We start from the raw sequence: 15,546 nt of genomic DNA, 5'->3' as shown, positions 1-15,546 counted from the left end.
GGCACTCCCTCTTCACACACATACTCACTCTCCCCGCCAGGCTCTCACTCTCGCAGAGGTGAGTGAGCTCAGAGTTGCCTGTCAGGTGCCAGGGCACTCCCTCTTCACACACATACTCACTCTCCCCGCCAGGCTCTCACTCTCGCAGAGGTGAGTGAGCTCAGAGTCGCCTGTCAGGTGCCAGGGCACTCCCTCTTCACACACATACTCACTCTCCCCGCTACGCTCTCACTCTCGCAGGGGTGAGTGAGCTCAGAGTTGCCTGTCAGGTGCCAGGGCTCCCTGTGTTTACTCTCTCTCTCTCGCCCCTCCCTCTGCCTTGTGGTGAGAAGGCTCGGAGTTGTGCACGAGTTGCCAGGACTTCCTCTTCCCCTCTTTCCGTCTTCTCCACCTCTGCCCCCTCCCTCTCTGCCTCCCCGAGGCTCTCACTGGAGTTTGAGGTGAGCATAGAGTTGTGCAGGAGTTGCTGGGCTCCTTTAAGACAGGCCCCGCCCCTCCCCACCAGGCTCTGCCTTTAATTGAGGCTGGAGAGGAGCTTTAGCAGACAGGCGCTGGAAGAGCAGCCCTGTGCCAGCAGGGATCCAGGGCTGGTGGTCTGCTCCCAGCGCGCCCCCTGACGCTTTGGCTCAGGTTTCCTGCTGTGGCTCTGAAGCTTGAACCTAGCGCTGCTTCCTGGCTTCCAAGCTCCTCAATATTCAGACCCTGGTTCACTGACAGACGCCCCTCTTTCCTTTGGATCGTCAGATCTCATTTCGGACGCCCCTCTCCTCCCCGGGCCCTGTGTGATCCTCCGCATCGGGCACTGGTTCGCAGGTCAGACGCTCATCCCTGCAATAGACCATCGGACCCTGGTTGGGACGCACCTGCGGCGGAGTCCTTGTGTGATCCTCGTCCTCTGCTGCACGCCGTGGTTCGCATTTCAGAGCCTCCTGGAATCTCTTCTTCAAACTCTGGTTCGCAGTTCGGACTCTCCTGCCCCCTCTTGGACCCTTCTGCCCCTCTTAGACTCACTTGCCGCGCATTTGGACCCAGCTGCCCCCTCTTGGACTCTCCTGCACCGCTTTTGGACCCTGCTGCCCCCCTGGACCCTGCGTTCCCCTCTTGGACCCCCCTGTACCCTGCTGCCCACCCCCCGACCCTCCTGCCTCGTCTCTGGTCCAAAGTGTCCGGATTTCTGACTTACTGACCCCACCTCCCCTCTGCATTATTTTTGGGGTGCAGCGCCCACAGTTTGGAGCTCCTGGGGGTCCTGGTTCGGAGGGTCCAGTGCCCGAGTGTGGAACAAGCCCCAGTGTTTCAGTTTTGGGGGTTCAGTCCTGAAGTGATTTCTGAGCCCCATCCCCGGACCCTCACCGGGGGGGTCCCGCGGAGCCCATGAAGACCCACCTGTGGGCCGGCCGCCCCCCGCCCCCCACCATGGCGGCCCCCGCCCCGGCCAAGAGCCCCGAGTGGCTGCAGGAGGAGCTGGAGTCGGGTGGGGGGGCCGCCCTGCTGCTGCTGGACTGCCGCCCCCATGAGCTCTACGAGGCGGCCCACATCGAGGGGGCCGTGCACCTGGCCCTCCCCGGCCTGCTGCTGCGCCGCCTGCGGAGGGGGCGGCTGCCCCTGCGCGCCCTACTGCCCGGCACCGAGGACCAGGAGCGGCTGTCCCAGCGCTGCCGCACACACACCGTGATCCTCTACGACCAGGCCTCGGAGCACTGCCCGGAGGGGGGGCCCCAGGGCCCGGTGCTGGCGCTGCTGCTGCATAGGCTGCGAGAGGACGGCTGCGCGGCCTTCTACCTCCGGGGTAAGAGGTGCCCCCCCAACCCAGGGTCCAGGGGTAACCTGAACTTGGGGGCACTACCTTAAGAGAGGTGTGCATCCAGGGTGTGCGGGGCAGCTGAGATCCTTCTGCCTCCGGGGTAAGAGGACCCCCCCCCCCCCATGGTCAGGGTGTTAACTGAGCATGGGGGTTATGGGGTTCTACCTGAGCAGGGGAGAGCACCTAGGCTGGGGGGGGGGGGGGGCAGCTGCGATCCTTATACCTCAGGGGTAAGAGAGGGCCACCCTGGGGTGAGGGTGGATATCACCTGGCCATGGGGTACTACCTGAACAGAGGACAGCACCTGGGATGAGCTGGGGCATCTGCGAGCCTCAGACCTCCGGGGTAAGAGGAGGGCCCCGGGCCCCACGGGCGCACTACCTGACCAGAGGTGGACATCTAGGGTGGGCGGGGGCAGCTGCCAGATGTATACTTAAGGGGTTAAGAGGACACCCCTGCCACTACATGAGCGGGGGGGGGGGTACCTAGGGACTGCAGATAGATGCCTGCACTGCCTTTTAACACGGGTTAGAGGAGGTCTCCCCCTTTCAGATGAAGGGGGTACAAGCTGAGCTGAGGGGTCAGCTAGGGGCTGCGAGAGGGCCGCCTCGGGCCTTTTACCTGAAGGGTAAGTCGCCACCCCCCTCCCGAAGTACTGACTGGGTTTTGACCTTGGGGTACAGGTTGGCACTGTCTCGCTGGAAATGACTGGGTACTGTCACTGGGGTACAGAAGCACTACTCGGTGGTACTGGCTGAGTGCTTTCTCTAGGGGTACAGGAGGGCACTGTCTCGGTGGTACTGGCTGGGTGCTTTCTCTAGGGGTACAGGAGGGCACTGTCTCGGTGGTACTGGCTGGGTGCTTTCTCCAGGGGTACAGGAGGGCTCTGTCTCGGTGGTACTGGCTGGGTGCTTTCTCCAGGGGTACAGGAGGGCTCTGTCTCGGTGGTACTGGCTGGGTGCTTTCTCCAGGGGTACAGTTTGGCACTGTCTCGGTGGTAGTGGCTGGGTGCTTTCTCTGGGGGTACAGGAGGGCACTGTCTCGGTGGTACTGGCTGGGTGCTTTCTCCAGGGGTACAGTTTGGCACTGTCTCGGTGGTAGTGGCTGGGTGCTTTCTCTGGGGGTACAGGAGGGCACTGTCTCGCTGGAAATGACTGGGTACTGTCACTGGGGCACAGAAACACTACTCGGTGGTACTGGCTGGGTGCTTTCTCCAGGGGTACAGGAGGGCACTGTCTCGGTGGTACTGGCTGGGTGCTTTCTCTGGGGGTACAGGAGGGCACTGTCTCGGTACTGACCCAAGGGTACAGGTTGGCACTGTCTCGGTGGTACTGGCTGGGTGCTGACCCCCAGTTTCAGGAGGGCACTGTCTCAGTGGCACTGGGTGAGTGCTGTCCCTGGGTCGATGGCACTGTCTCGGCGGTACTTGCTGGGTGCTTTCTCCAGGGGTACAGGAGGGCACTGTCTCGGTGGTACTGGGTAGGTGCTGTGCCTGGAATACAGGAGGGCACTGTTTCAGGGGCACTTGTTGGGTGCTGACCCTGAGGTACAGGTTGGCACTATCTCGGTGGTACTGGCTAGTTGCTGACCCCCTGGTTCTGGAGAGCACTGTCCTGGTGGCACTGGGTGGGTGCTGACCTTGGGGTACAGGTTGGCACTGTCTCGGTGGTAGTGGCTGTGTGCTTTCACTGGGAGTGCAGGTTGGCACTGTCTCGGTGATAGTGACTGGGTGCTGTCCCTGGGTCACAGAAGGGCACTGTCTCAGTCGTAGTGGCTGGGTGCTGACCCCGGTGTGTAGGTGGGCACTGTCTTGGTGGCACTGGGTGGGTGTTGTCCCTGGGTCACAGGAGGGCACTGTCTCGGTGGTAATGGCTGGGTGCTTTCTCTGCGGGTACAGGAGGACACAGTCTCGGTGCTGACCCCGGGGTACAGGTTGGCACTGTCTCTGTGGTAATGGTTGGGTGCTTTCTCTGGGGGTACAGTTGGGCACTCTCTAGGTACTGAACCCTGGGTACAGTTTGGCACTGTCTCGGTGGTAGTGGCTGGGTGCTTTCTCTGGGGGTACAGGAGGGCACTGTCTCGGTACTGACCCAAGGGTACAGGTTGGCACTGTCTCGGTGGTAATGGCTGGGTGCTGACCCCCAGTTTCAGGAGGGCACTGTCTCAGTGGCACTGGGTGAGTGCTGTCCCTGGGTCACAGGATGGCACTGTCTCGGTGGTAGTGGCTGGGTGCTTTCTCTGGGGGTACAGGAGGGCACTCTCGGTATTGACCCCGGGGTGCAGGTTGGCACTGACTCGGTGCTAGTGGCTGGGTGCTAACCCCCAGTTTCAGGTTAGCACTGTCTCGGTGGTAGGGACTGGGTGCATCTCTGGGGGTACAGGAGGGCACTGGCTGGGTGTTGACCCAGGGGTATAGGTTGGCACTGTTTCGGTGCTTTCCCTGGGGTAGAAGCCGCTGAGGCCTCCCGGGGGTTCTGCGGGGCACTTTCCTCTTAAGATGGAGACGGACGGGTTGGTCCTTCACTGACTGAGGGAATGGGGGTGTGCAGGAATCCCTCCCTGTGGGTACAGCTGTGTGGTGGGGTGGGGGGGGGGGAGTCAGGGGGGATAGTCAGTGTGAGGGCACCGCCTGGTAGTACTGACAGAAATGTACTGGAAAATGGAGGGGGGGGGGCGGGCGGAGTGGTTGGTTCAGCGGAGGGGGTGGTTCACCTGGCAGGTGGTTGGTTCAGCGGAGGAGAGTGGTTCTCCTGGCAGGTCATTAGCGGAGCGGTGGAAGGTGGTTCACCTGGTAGGTGATTGGCTCAGCCCTAGGGGGGGGGGTTTCACCTGGCTGGCAGGTGATTGGTTCAACGGAGGAACACGGTTCACCTGGGAGGTGGTCGGTTCAGCAGAGGAGGTGGGGCGGCAGATGATTGGCTCAGCGGTGGAATGTGGTTCACCTGGCAGTTGGTTGGTTCAGCAGAGGAGGGGGGGGGGGGTCATCTGGCAGGTGGTTGGTTCAGCAGAGGAGGGGGAGGGTCACCTGCCGCGTGGTTGGTTGAGCGGAGGCGAATGTTCTAGCAGGTCATTAGCTGAGCGGTGGAAGGTGGTTCCCCTGGCAGGTGGTTGGTTCAGCGGAGGAGAGTGGTTCTCCTAGCAGGTGATTGGCAGAGCGGTGTAAGGTGGTTCACCCGGAAGGGGATTGGCTGAGTGGTGTAAGGTGGTTCACCTGGCAGGTGATTGGCTCAGCAGAGAGGGGGGTTGGGGGGGTCACCTGACAGGTGATTGGCTCAGCGTAGGAAGTTAGTTCACACTATTACCATTAATGTTTGATGCCTCTACGGTCCCCTCAGTGCCCTGGGTGGGCAGCTCTGGGCGTGTCTAGGGCTGCGGTTTGTATTCACCGGACACCCCTTAGAACTCCCCAGTTCTAACTTAGTTCAGAGTGTAACGGAAAATGATGATCAACCAGGATAAAGTGACCCAGCGTTCAATGTAAGATAACGCTCGGGCACAGCAACATCTGGATTTAAAATGGCAATTTAAGATAACCCTCGAGCACAGCAACATCTGGATTTAAAATGGCACGTGAGCACCATAAAATAAAACTAAATTCTTGTTAGCGCGTAATTACATCATTGTTGGAGGCGGAGCCTTCCTAGTTTCATAGGTATTCGTTGACCTTGGGTTAAATGCCCCCCTTCCCCTTTAAGGGCTGGGGTCCCCCGGAGGAATGCCCCCCGTGGTCAAACACTTTCAGGGCAGCGGATTATTTTGTGTGAAAAGGATCCCTCCTCGCACTGATCACAGTGGCTCAGTCGGTGTGATCCCGGCCAGATCGCCGTAGCATCGGCTGCCGGGGACACCAGGCAGATCACCGAACTGCCCAGAAATCGTTCAAAATGCGGCGGCTCGCATTGCCAGCTCCTGCCCCCCCCCCCCTCGTTCTTTACACACTGGTTACTCAAGGAGGAATGACGCTCTCTGAGGCCCTGGTGATGTCCTATTAAGTAAGCCGGGTCTCAGTCCGTTCCACTCACTCTGCAAAAATGGCCAGATCCATGAGAGCCAGGATAAGCCGGGGGACCAGATCTCTGGGATCCAGAGGACTAGAACTCTAAGAGCTAGGGGACCAGATCCTTATGAGCCAGGATACCAGATCTCTAGGATCCAGAGGACTAGATCTCTAAGAGCCAGGGGACCAGATCCTTATGAGCCAAGATACCCGATCTCTAGGATCCAGAGAACTAGATCTCTAAGAGCCGGGGGACCAGATCCTTATGAGCCAGGATTCCAGATCTCTAGGATACAGAGGACTAGATCTCTTGGAGCCGGGGGATCAGATCCTTATGAGCCAGGATACCAGATCTCTAGGATCCAAAGAACTAGATCTCTAAGAGCCGTGGGACCAGATCCTTGAGTCAGGATACCAGATCTCTAGGACCCAGAGGACTAGATCTCTAAGAGCCAGGGGAACAGATCTCTGTGATCCAGAGGACTAGATCTCTAAGAGCCAGGGGACCAGATCCTTATTAGCCAGGATACCAGATCTCTGGGATCCAGATGACTAGATCTCTAAGAACTGGGGGACCAGATCCTTTTGAGCCAGGATACCTGATCTCTCGGATCCAGAGGACTAGATCTCTAAGAGCCGGGGGACCAGATCTCTGGGATCCAGAGGACTAGATCTCTAAGAGCCGGGGGACCAGATCTCTGGGATCCAGAGAATTAGATCTCTAAGAGCCTGGGGACCAGATCCTTATGAGCCAGCATACCAGATCTCTAGGATCCAGAGGAATAGATCTCGAAGAGCCGGGGGACCACATCCGTATGAGCCAGGATACCAGATCTCTAGGATCCAGAGGACTAGATCTCTAAGAGCCAGGGGACCAGATCCTTATGAGCCAGGATACCAGATTTCTAGGATCCAGAGGACTAGATCTCTAGGAGCTGGGGGACCAGATCCTTATGAGCCAGGATACCAGATCTCTAGGATCCAAAGGACTAGATCTCTAAGAGCCGGGGGACCAGATCCTTATGAGCCAGGATACCAGATTTCTAGGATCCAGAGGACTAGATCTCTAGGAGCCAGGGGACCAGATCCTTATGAGCCAGGATACCAGATTTCTAGGATCCAGAGGACTAGATCTCTAGGAGCTGGGGGACCAGATCCTTATGAGCCAGGATACCAGATCTCTAGGATCCGGAGGACTAGATCTCTAAGAGCCGGAGACCAGATTTCCAAGAGCAATGGGACCAGATATCTAGGAACCGAGTGACCAGATTGCTGAAGGCCAGAGGACCAGATCTCTATGAGCCAGAGCACCAGATCTCTACGAGCATAAAGGGCCACTGCTCCCCACCTATGGTAGCTCCCCTCTCAGGGGACCCCGGGCCCAATTTTCTTGAGCTTAACACCTGTTTTACACTTGCAACATCACCCTGCTTTTGGGCCCTGTCTCAGCCCTAGTTTGGGGGGTTTCCCACCCTGCAGTGGGACCCCGTATCGGCTGTGGTTTGGGGGGTCTCCCACCCTGCAGTGGGACCCCATATCCTCCCTAGTTCGGAGGTTCTCCCACCCTGCCGTTGGGCCCCGTATCAGCCCTAGTTCGGGGGTCTTTCACCCTGCAGTGGGGCCCCGTATCAGCCCTAGTTCGGAGGGTCTCCCACCCTGCAGTGGGGCCCCGTATCAGCCCTAGTTCGGAGGTTCTCCCACCCTGCCGTTGGGCCCCGTATCAGCCCTAGTTCGGGAGTCTTTCACCCTGCAGTGGGGCCCCGTATCAGCCCTAGTTCGGAGGGTCTCCCACCCTGCCGTTGGGCCTCGTATCAGCCCTAGTTCGGAGGGTCTCCCACCCTGCAGTGGGGCCCCGTATCAGCCCTAGTTCGGGAGTCTTTCACCCTGCAGTGGGGCCCCGTATCACCCCTAGTTCGGGGATCTTTCAATTCACACTGCAGTGGGGCCCCGTATCCGCTCTAGTCTGGAGGGTCTTTCATCCTGCTGTGACCTCCACCTGTGAGTCTGGGGCGGGTGGAGACCTTTCCATAGGCAGAGTCTAGATGAGTTTGGGCGGATGCCAGCTTCAAACCTTGTACCCCCTAACCCCCCCCCCCCCCCCCCCAAAAAAAAAGAAATGCAAGCCCCAGTCTGTACAGCCTGACCGTGCCTGTGTTTGGAGGGAGGGGTACCGGAGCTGCTCCCTTGGAGGAAAGAGTCGTGGGGCGGGAGGAGATGAGATGCCGCTCCTAGGACACCCCCCCCCCCCCCCGTCTGCCCTCAGCGGCGCCCTTCGCAGGCCTCCCTGCGTGACTCTTACTTACAGGCTGTATGCTGAGGGTGATCATCGTTAATCCTTTAATGTGTACAAAGTGATGGCAGACACCCCCCCCCCCCCCTCCCTTCCCTGCGCCTCGCCCGCGCTAGTGCCTGTTGATTACACATCTCTGTGTGATCCTGGGCGTGCGCAGCGAGGGTGGCTGACGAGCCCTCCGTGCCTTGGTCAGCGTCTGGATCTGTGGGGGGGGGGGGGGGGGAGAGGGCTGCCCCACCACTGAAGCTCCCTTGACTCTACCTTCTGGTGCATATACTCCCCTCTCAAATACACCCAAAGCCCACCCCTCACGGTCCCTGATATTGAATGTAACGAGCACCCGTGCCCCTCCCCCACTGCGCCTCCTGGTGAACACTTGACTTCTAGCCGCTCTGCGTATACATGTGTCAACCTAGAGCCGACAGGCTCAGACATTCCTGCCCGGCCCTGGAGCTCATTGCAAGCCCCACACTCCCCCCTCATAGCGCCTCCTGGTTGAGCACTTGACTTCTAGCCGCTCTGCGTATACATGTGACCAGCAGTGCTTTAAATGGGGGCAAACTAGTGCAGGCACTCATTTAAATGTGGCGAGTGGGCGGGGCTTGGGGGCGGGGCTTAGGGCAATCATGCCGATACTTATTGACTTCGATGCTACTTGCAGCACATACCAAAACACATGGGAAATATCTTTCAATGAACAAAGCAGGTTTGTTTACTTATAAGAAAAAACACGAAACCCAAAGGCGGCGATATTTCAACTTTTCGTTGTTTTGTAAAATGTGCAACATAAATTTTTGCTGTTCTCGAGTGACACAGAAAGAAACAAGCAAACATGCACCCACAAAACATTCCACACATTTCCGCTAATATAACTTCCAAGAGTGTCTCTATTGTCTCCCCCCTTCTCTCGTTTTTCTCAACAATCGCAGGCAAGCAAACAAGAATCGAGTACGCTTTAAAGCCATTTGAACCTGGTTACCTCCCATGGCTTTCTTAATTACGCCATCACTGGGCTGCCTCCATGTCTGTGAACACCCAGATGGCATGCAAATGAGCCCACACTGAATTGTTCAGCTGGGCTCGGCGCAGGTCTATAGAAGTGCCTTAGCTATAAAAAAAAAAAAAAAGGCCGCCAGCGTTTCATGAGTACCGGTACTCTCCTCGGCAGTAGAGAAGTGCCGGTACTCCGAGGGATAAATCTAAGAAGTGCCGGTACTCAGTACCGGTGAGTACCGGCCCATTTAAAGCACTGGTGACCAGGCGCAAAAAGATGAGGTATGAGGCAATAGTGACTGCACCTATCATTTAGTGGGGTCAAGGTCTATACTAGTTTTGGGGTGCTAAGGATCTGAGGTTCAATACCCCTAAACCCCCTTAAAAAAATCATAAACAAAGCACTATGATCCAGCACACCACATGATCATTATATATAGTACAGCATTGTATATCGAAGAATATCAGTCCATTCAGCAGATCTGGTTTCAAATTCCTTCTATTAATTTCTTCTTTAAAATCTGCGTAGCCAATGCGTTTCGTCCTTACGGACTTCTTCAGGGCAAAATGTAATAGGAGGGTCTTTTCTGTGTACTCCCTCACTACAGAGGTTACTGGTGCGCGCTCGTATTTATTTCCTTGATTTGATATTGTGTCTTCAGTGCAATTTTTTACCCTGTATGAATGGACTGCGTGATGGAAGGACCGCTCCTTTAAACTTCAAATGGATATAAATCCTAGACCCTAACAGGGTAAAAAATTGCACTGAGAACACGATATCAAATCAAGGAAATAAATACGAGCGCTCACCAGTGACCTCTGTAGTGAGGGAGTACACAGAAAAGACCCTCCTATTACATTTTGCCCTGAAGAAGTCCGTAAGGACGAAACGCGTTGGCTACGCAGATTTTAAAGAAGAAATTAATAAAAGGAATTTGAAACCAGACCTGCTGAATGGACTGATATTCTTCGATATACAATTCTGTATTATATATATTCATGTGGTGTGCGGGCTCCCTGTGCTTGTGCGGGGTCCCTGTGCTTTGTCTACGCATACATGTGCTAGTCTAGAGCGGACAGGCTCAGACATTCCTACTTGGCTCTGGAGCTCATTACAACCCCCCCCCCCCCCCCTCTTGAAGCCCCACACTGCCTCCTCATAGCGCCTTCCGGTTGAACACTGGACTTCTAGCCGCTCTGAGTTCTGTGGGGGGCGAACAGGCTCAGACATTCCTGCCCTCTCTGGAGCTCGTTACAATCCCCCTGGGACTGCGGGCCTCTTGAACCCCCACTCTTAGCGCCTCCTGGTTGAACACTGGACTTCTAGCGGCTCTGCATTCTGTTCTGCGTAGACGTGACTGCCGGGGCGGACAGGCTCAGACATTCCTGCCCGGCTCTGGAGCTCATTACACCCCCGGGTCTCTTGAAGCCTCACGCTGCCTCCTCATAGCGCCTCCTGGTTGAACACCGGACTTCTAGCCGCCCTGCACACTGTTCTGTGTAGACATGTGACTTCCGGGGGCGGACAGGCTCAGACATTCCTGCCCGGCTGTGGAGCTCATTACGCCCCTGGGTCTCTTGAAGCCTCACGCTGCCTCCTCATAGCGCTTCCTGGGTGAACACTGGACTTCTAGCCGCCCTGCACACTGTTCTGTGTAGACATGTGACTGCCCGGGCGGACAGGCTCAGACATTCCTGCTCGGCTCTGGAGCTCATTACACCCCCCCTGGGACTTCAGGCCTCTTGCAGCCAGATGCCAGAAGAGGCCTTTAGGAAGGCTTGGAGCTCAGGGGCAGGTACCTCCCTCCCAGTTTCCGCCTCGTGCCCCCCCCCCCCCCCACCCCCGCCTCCCAGCCAGCTCGGTTTCCATTGGTACAGACTCCCTCACTCGGACCGCCCCCCTTGCACCAGTCAAACGAATACAAGCGTTTTATTTTTCAATGGAGAGAAGATGACGCAACGACGTGTGCCCTTAAAGTCTGTCCAGCCAGAAACGTTTTAAGGCATTGGCAAAGTAGGCGATTGCCCGCGGCCCCCACCTTTCAAGACCCCCCAAACGCCCCCCCCCCCCAGAGAGTGAACTTTCTATTTGACCTCTGTTGTATTTCTCTATCAAAACGTCTCCCTGCCTACCTCTACTTGTCTTTCTGTATTAAAATTCAAAGTTGTTCCGTACAGGGCCCCCCAAAATATGTCTTGCCCGAGCCCCGAAAATCTTTAAGATGACACCTGTCCAGCTCTTGGAGGAGCCCTGCCCAGGACTGGCCACTCTGAGATTCGAAGTGTAAGGATGAACGTCGGACTGTGCCGCCCGGCTGCGTCTTCTGAGATGCCACCAGATAGGGCCAAAATCTGCGGGGTGTAGGAGCCCCCTTTCTTGCCACATGCCCCTCTCTTTATCCATAGAAGACGATCCAGCATGCACCTCCCTTTTATCCACAGAAGTGGATGCTCGCATGCTCCCCCTTTCATCTGGAAGAGAAGCTTGTGTCTGTGGTCCCGCCTCTAAGCGCCTGTCGTGTAAGGTTCGGGCACTAGTATCTGTTGTGCGATCGCTTCTGTGTTGTATTGTGTCTGAGGTCCCGCCTCTAAGCGGCTGCCATGTTAGGCTCACTCACTAGTATCTGTTGTGCGATCACTTCTGTGTTGCATTGTGTCTGAGGTCCCCCCTCTGAGTGCCTGATGTGTAAGACTCTGGCACTAGTATCAGTTGTGCAATCACTTCTGTGTTGTATTGTGTCTGAGATCTGGCCTCTAAGCAGCTGCAGTGTAAGGCTCCGGCACTTGTATCTGTTGTGTGATCACTTCTATGTTTTATTGTGTCTGAGGTCCGGCCTCTAAGCGGCTGCCGTGTTAGGCTCACTCACGAGTATTTGTTATGCGATCACTTCTGTGTTGTATTGTGTCTGAGGTCTGACCTCTAATCCGCTGCCATGTCAGGCTCACTCAGTAGTATCTCTTGTGCGATCACTTCTGTGTTGTATTATGTTTGAGGTCCGGCCTCTAAGCGCCTGTGGTGTAAGGCTCAGGCACTAGTATCTGTTGTGTGATCGCTTCTGTGTTGTATTGTGTCTGAGGTCTGGCTTCTAAGCGCCAGCTGTGTTAGACTTACTCACTAGTATCTCTTGTGCGATCACTTCTGTGTTGTATTGTGTCTGAGACCTAGCATCTAAGCGCCTGCCGTGTAAGGCTCGGGCACTATTATCTGCTGTGCGATCACTTCTGTGTTGTATTATGTCTACAGTCTGGCCTCTAAGCGCCAGCCGTGTAAGGCTCGGGCACTAATATCTGTTGTGCGATCACTTTTGTGTTGTATTGTGTCTGAGTTCCGGCCTCTAAGCACCTGTGGTGTAAGGCTCAGGCACTAGTATCTGTTGTGTGATCGCTTCTGTGTTGTATTGTGTCTGAGGTCTGGCTTCTAAGCGCCAGCTGTGTTAGACTTACTCACTAGTATCTCTTGTGCGATCACTTCTGTGTTGTATTGTGTCTGAGACCTAGCATCTAAGCGCCTGCCGTGTAAGGCTCGGGCACTATTATCTGCTGTGCGATCACTTCTGTGTTGTATTATGTCTACAGTCTGGCCTCTAAGCGCCAGCCGTGTAAGGCTCGGGCACTAGTATCTGTTGTGCGATCACTTCTGTGTTGTATTGTGTCTGAGGTCCGGTCTATAAGCGCCTTCCGTGTAAGACTCAGGCACTAGTATCCATGTGTGATCACTTCTGTGTTGTATTGTGTCTGAGGTCCCGCCTCTAAGTGCCTGCCGTGTAAGGCTTGGGCACTAGTATCTGTTGTGTGATCACTTCTATTTTATATTGTCGCGCAGGCCTAGCTGGTAGGCCCCTGTAACCGAGGGACCAGTGAGGTCCTTGACTCGGAGCACGAAGAATCTTTCTCACCTAAGAAACCTTTTTAAACACTTAGGGGCCTGTTAGGATGGCTGGCGGACATTCGTCCGCCCGCCACCCTAGCGGTGCTGGGACCAGCTGCCAGTGGTGCGGCGGTCCCGCACCGGCAAGTAGGATGCCACCGCCACCGTGGCGGTGGCATCCTCTATTCCCAGCATTGTGGCGAGCGGTGCTCACAGCACCGCCCGCCACAATGCTGGGAATGCACATCGCGCATTGGCATGCACAAGGTGACAGGCACCGCGTGGTGCCTGCCACTTTGTCCGTGCCAATGCAGGGGGGTACCCATGTGCCCCCCCAACATCCCGGGGGCCCGCAATGGGTCCTCAACTGCAAAATCCGCATGCCTTTCGGTGGCGGCGTTGCTGCCTCCCGCTCCCATTGTAATATGGATGGCGGCGTCTAGCAGACGCCGCCACCATATTCAACCATTTTCAGCCCGGTCGACGAGTCGACCGGGCGGAAAAGCGGCGGACGGTCATCCCATCTGCCTCGGTATCCCCCGCCATCATAATATGGCGGGGGAAATGGGAGGCGGGCGGGGGATGATGTCGGGCGAATCGCCACCACCATGCGGGCGGTGGCGATCCGCCCAACATCATAATAGACCCCTTAAGGGTGGATTGGTGGGGCCTTATGTGGGGGTTTCCTCTCTTGGGGTTGAGCTGTTCAAGGAAAGTTAGAAGTCTCCACCCAGAAGGGGTAGGGGGAGGAATCGTTTTTAGTTTTAGTTAAATTGGTGTTTGATTTTTTTTGTTTCTTTTCCTCTTCCAAGTGTTGTGCTGGTCCTGTGAGCCCTGAACACACATCCTCTCCCCACGGTCCGGCACTGTTCAGGGGTCGCCGAGGTGTCTTTGCCTGACTAGGAGCTAGTTTTGCACAGCGGTGGGAAAATTTGCCCCACCAGACAACTCCCCTTCCTACACGAGGTTAAAGGGCACTGCCATCTCCACATGGCCGGCCAGTCGGTTCCAACTCCTAGGAATGCCTCTTCTCGAAACGAGGGCGCCAAGTGCCCCTCCCCTCCCACCCTTCTTCCGCTCCGCCATCTTTGTATGGGCCCTCCGAAGCCTGGAGCAGCTCCTACAATCCAGCTGTTTCAGTCACAGGTTTTGGGCATGGTACAGGGCGGCCCTGCTGTTCCTGACCGAGGCGTGACTGCACAAAGATGCAGAACCTGATGTGGTGCAAGCGCTACCCCCAGGATACCATATACTTAGGAGGGATAGCGTGTCTCGGAATGGCGGGGGCATTGCCACCATCCTTAAAGATCACATAAAGGGCTGCATTGAACCAGATATCCTCCAGGATTGTGAAATCATGGGATTCACACGCACCTTTCCCCCCACACGCTCATTGTCAGGATTTCTAATATACCGACCCCTGGGCCCGTATGGGACGTTTGTCGAGTCCCTTACAGATACGGCGGCAACAAGGGAAACTCCGCCGCTAATTTCACAATTTTGGGGGACCTCAATATGCACTTAGATGACCCCAATAAAGCTGAGGTCCTCAGCCTATTACAAAATCTACAGGCCTTACAACTCACAAGTCCAACACACGACATAGGCCACATACTAGACCCTGTATTTTCGAATGAAGAAAAACTCTCTGTAGACAGTCCATCCCCAGTCCCTTGGTCAGATCACTTTATTATTCCGATAGTCTGGGGGTTGCCAACGATTATACCGAACAATCGAACATTGAAGAGTTGCGACTAATCTTGGGCAAAACTAGCTCTGGAAATCTGGTCTACGACACTGTCGAACGCTAATCCTCCAGGTGACCCTGATCCTAGTAGAGCCTCCGATCATTATATCAAATGGATTGTAACATCCTTAGACTCCATTATCCCTCATAAATGGAGTTCAAGGAGACGCATAGAAAAACAATTTCCATGGTACACCCCTAAAATACGAGAAATGAAACAAAAATGTAAAAAAAACTAGAGAGGGCATGGAGGAAGGATTACAGCCCAGAGAAAAAACACAAATCCAGAGAGGCGATCAAAAATGATCAGACGGATACTAAGAAAGCTCAGGCACAACATTACGAGGAGAAAAGCAACATGGCCGCCAATGCTGCCAGGGAAAGTGCCAGAATAGCAAAGAAGCGGGCATACTGCCCCCAGCCAGACAGGTCTATAGAAGCAGCACCTCAAGGGTCTATAGAAGCAGCACCTCAAGGGTCTATAGAAACAGCACCTCAACAGTCTATAGAAACAGCACCTCAACAGTCTATAGAAACAGCACCTCAACAGTCTATAGATAGCATCAGCACCTCAAGAGTCTATAGAAACAGCACCTCAAGAGTCCATAGAAACAGCACCTCAACAGTCTATAGAAACAGCACCTCAACAGTCTATAGAAACAGCACCTCAACAGTCTATAGAAACAGAACCTCAAGAGTCTATAGAAACAGCACCTCAAGAGTCTATAGATAGCATCAGCACCTCAAGAGTCTATAGAAACAGCACCTCAAGAGTCCATAGAAACAGCACCTCAAGAGTCCATAGAAACAGCACCTCAACAGTCTATAGAAACAGTGCCTCAAG

The 15,546-nt window shown here is 55.5% G+C and overlaps 1 protein-coding gene across 2 annotated transcripts in view; it reads left to right on the top strand.

The window, feature by feature from the left end:
* The first annotated feature begins 434 nt into the window (after positions 1-434).
* The window catches only part of DUSP7 (dual specificity phosphatase 7), a 47,988-nt gene continuing 32,876 nt past the window's right edge, over positions 435-15,546 (top strand). The window contains exon 1 of one of the 2 annotated variants that reach the window (XM_085624220.1): positions 435-1,789. In XM_085624220.1, the coding sequence (XP_085480346.1) occupies positions 1,375-1,789 (415 nt within the window). In that variant the 5' untranslated portion in view covers positions 435-1,374. The remainder of the gene's footprint in view (positions 1,790-15,546) is intronic. The other variant, XM_085624219.1, reaches the window with a different exon arrangement.

The sequence above is a fragment of the Triturus cristatus genome, chromosome 9 (genome assembly GCF_964204655.1).
Source record: "Triturus cristatus chromosome 9, aTriCri1.1, whole genome shotgun sequence".
Lineage (NCBI taxonomy): Eukaryota > Metazoa > Chordata > Amphibia > Caudata > Salamandridae > Triturus > Triturus cristatus.
Note: the sequence above shows the minus strand (reverse complement) of the source record. Positions and strands in the feature narration are given on the sequence as shown.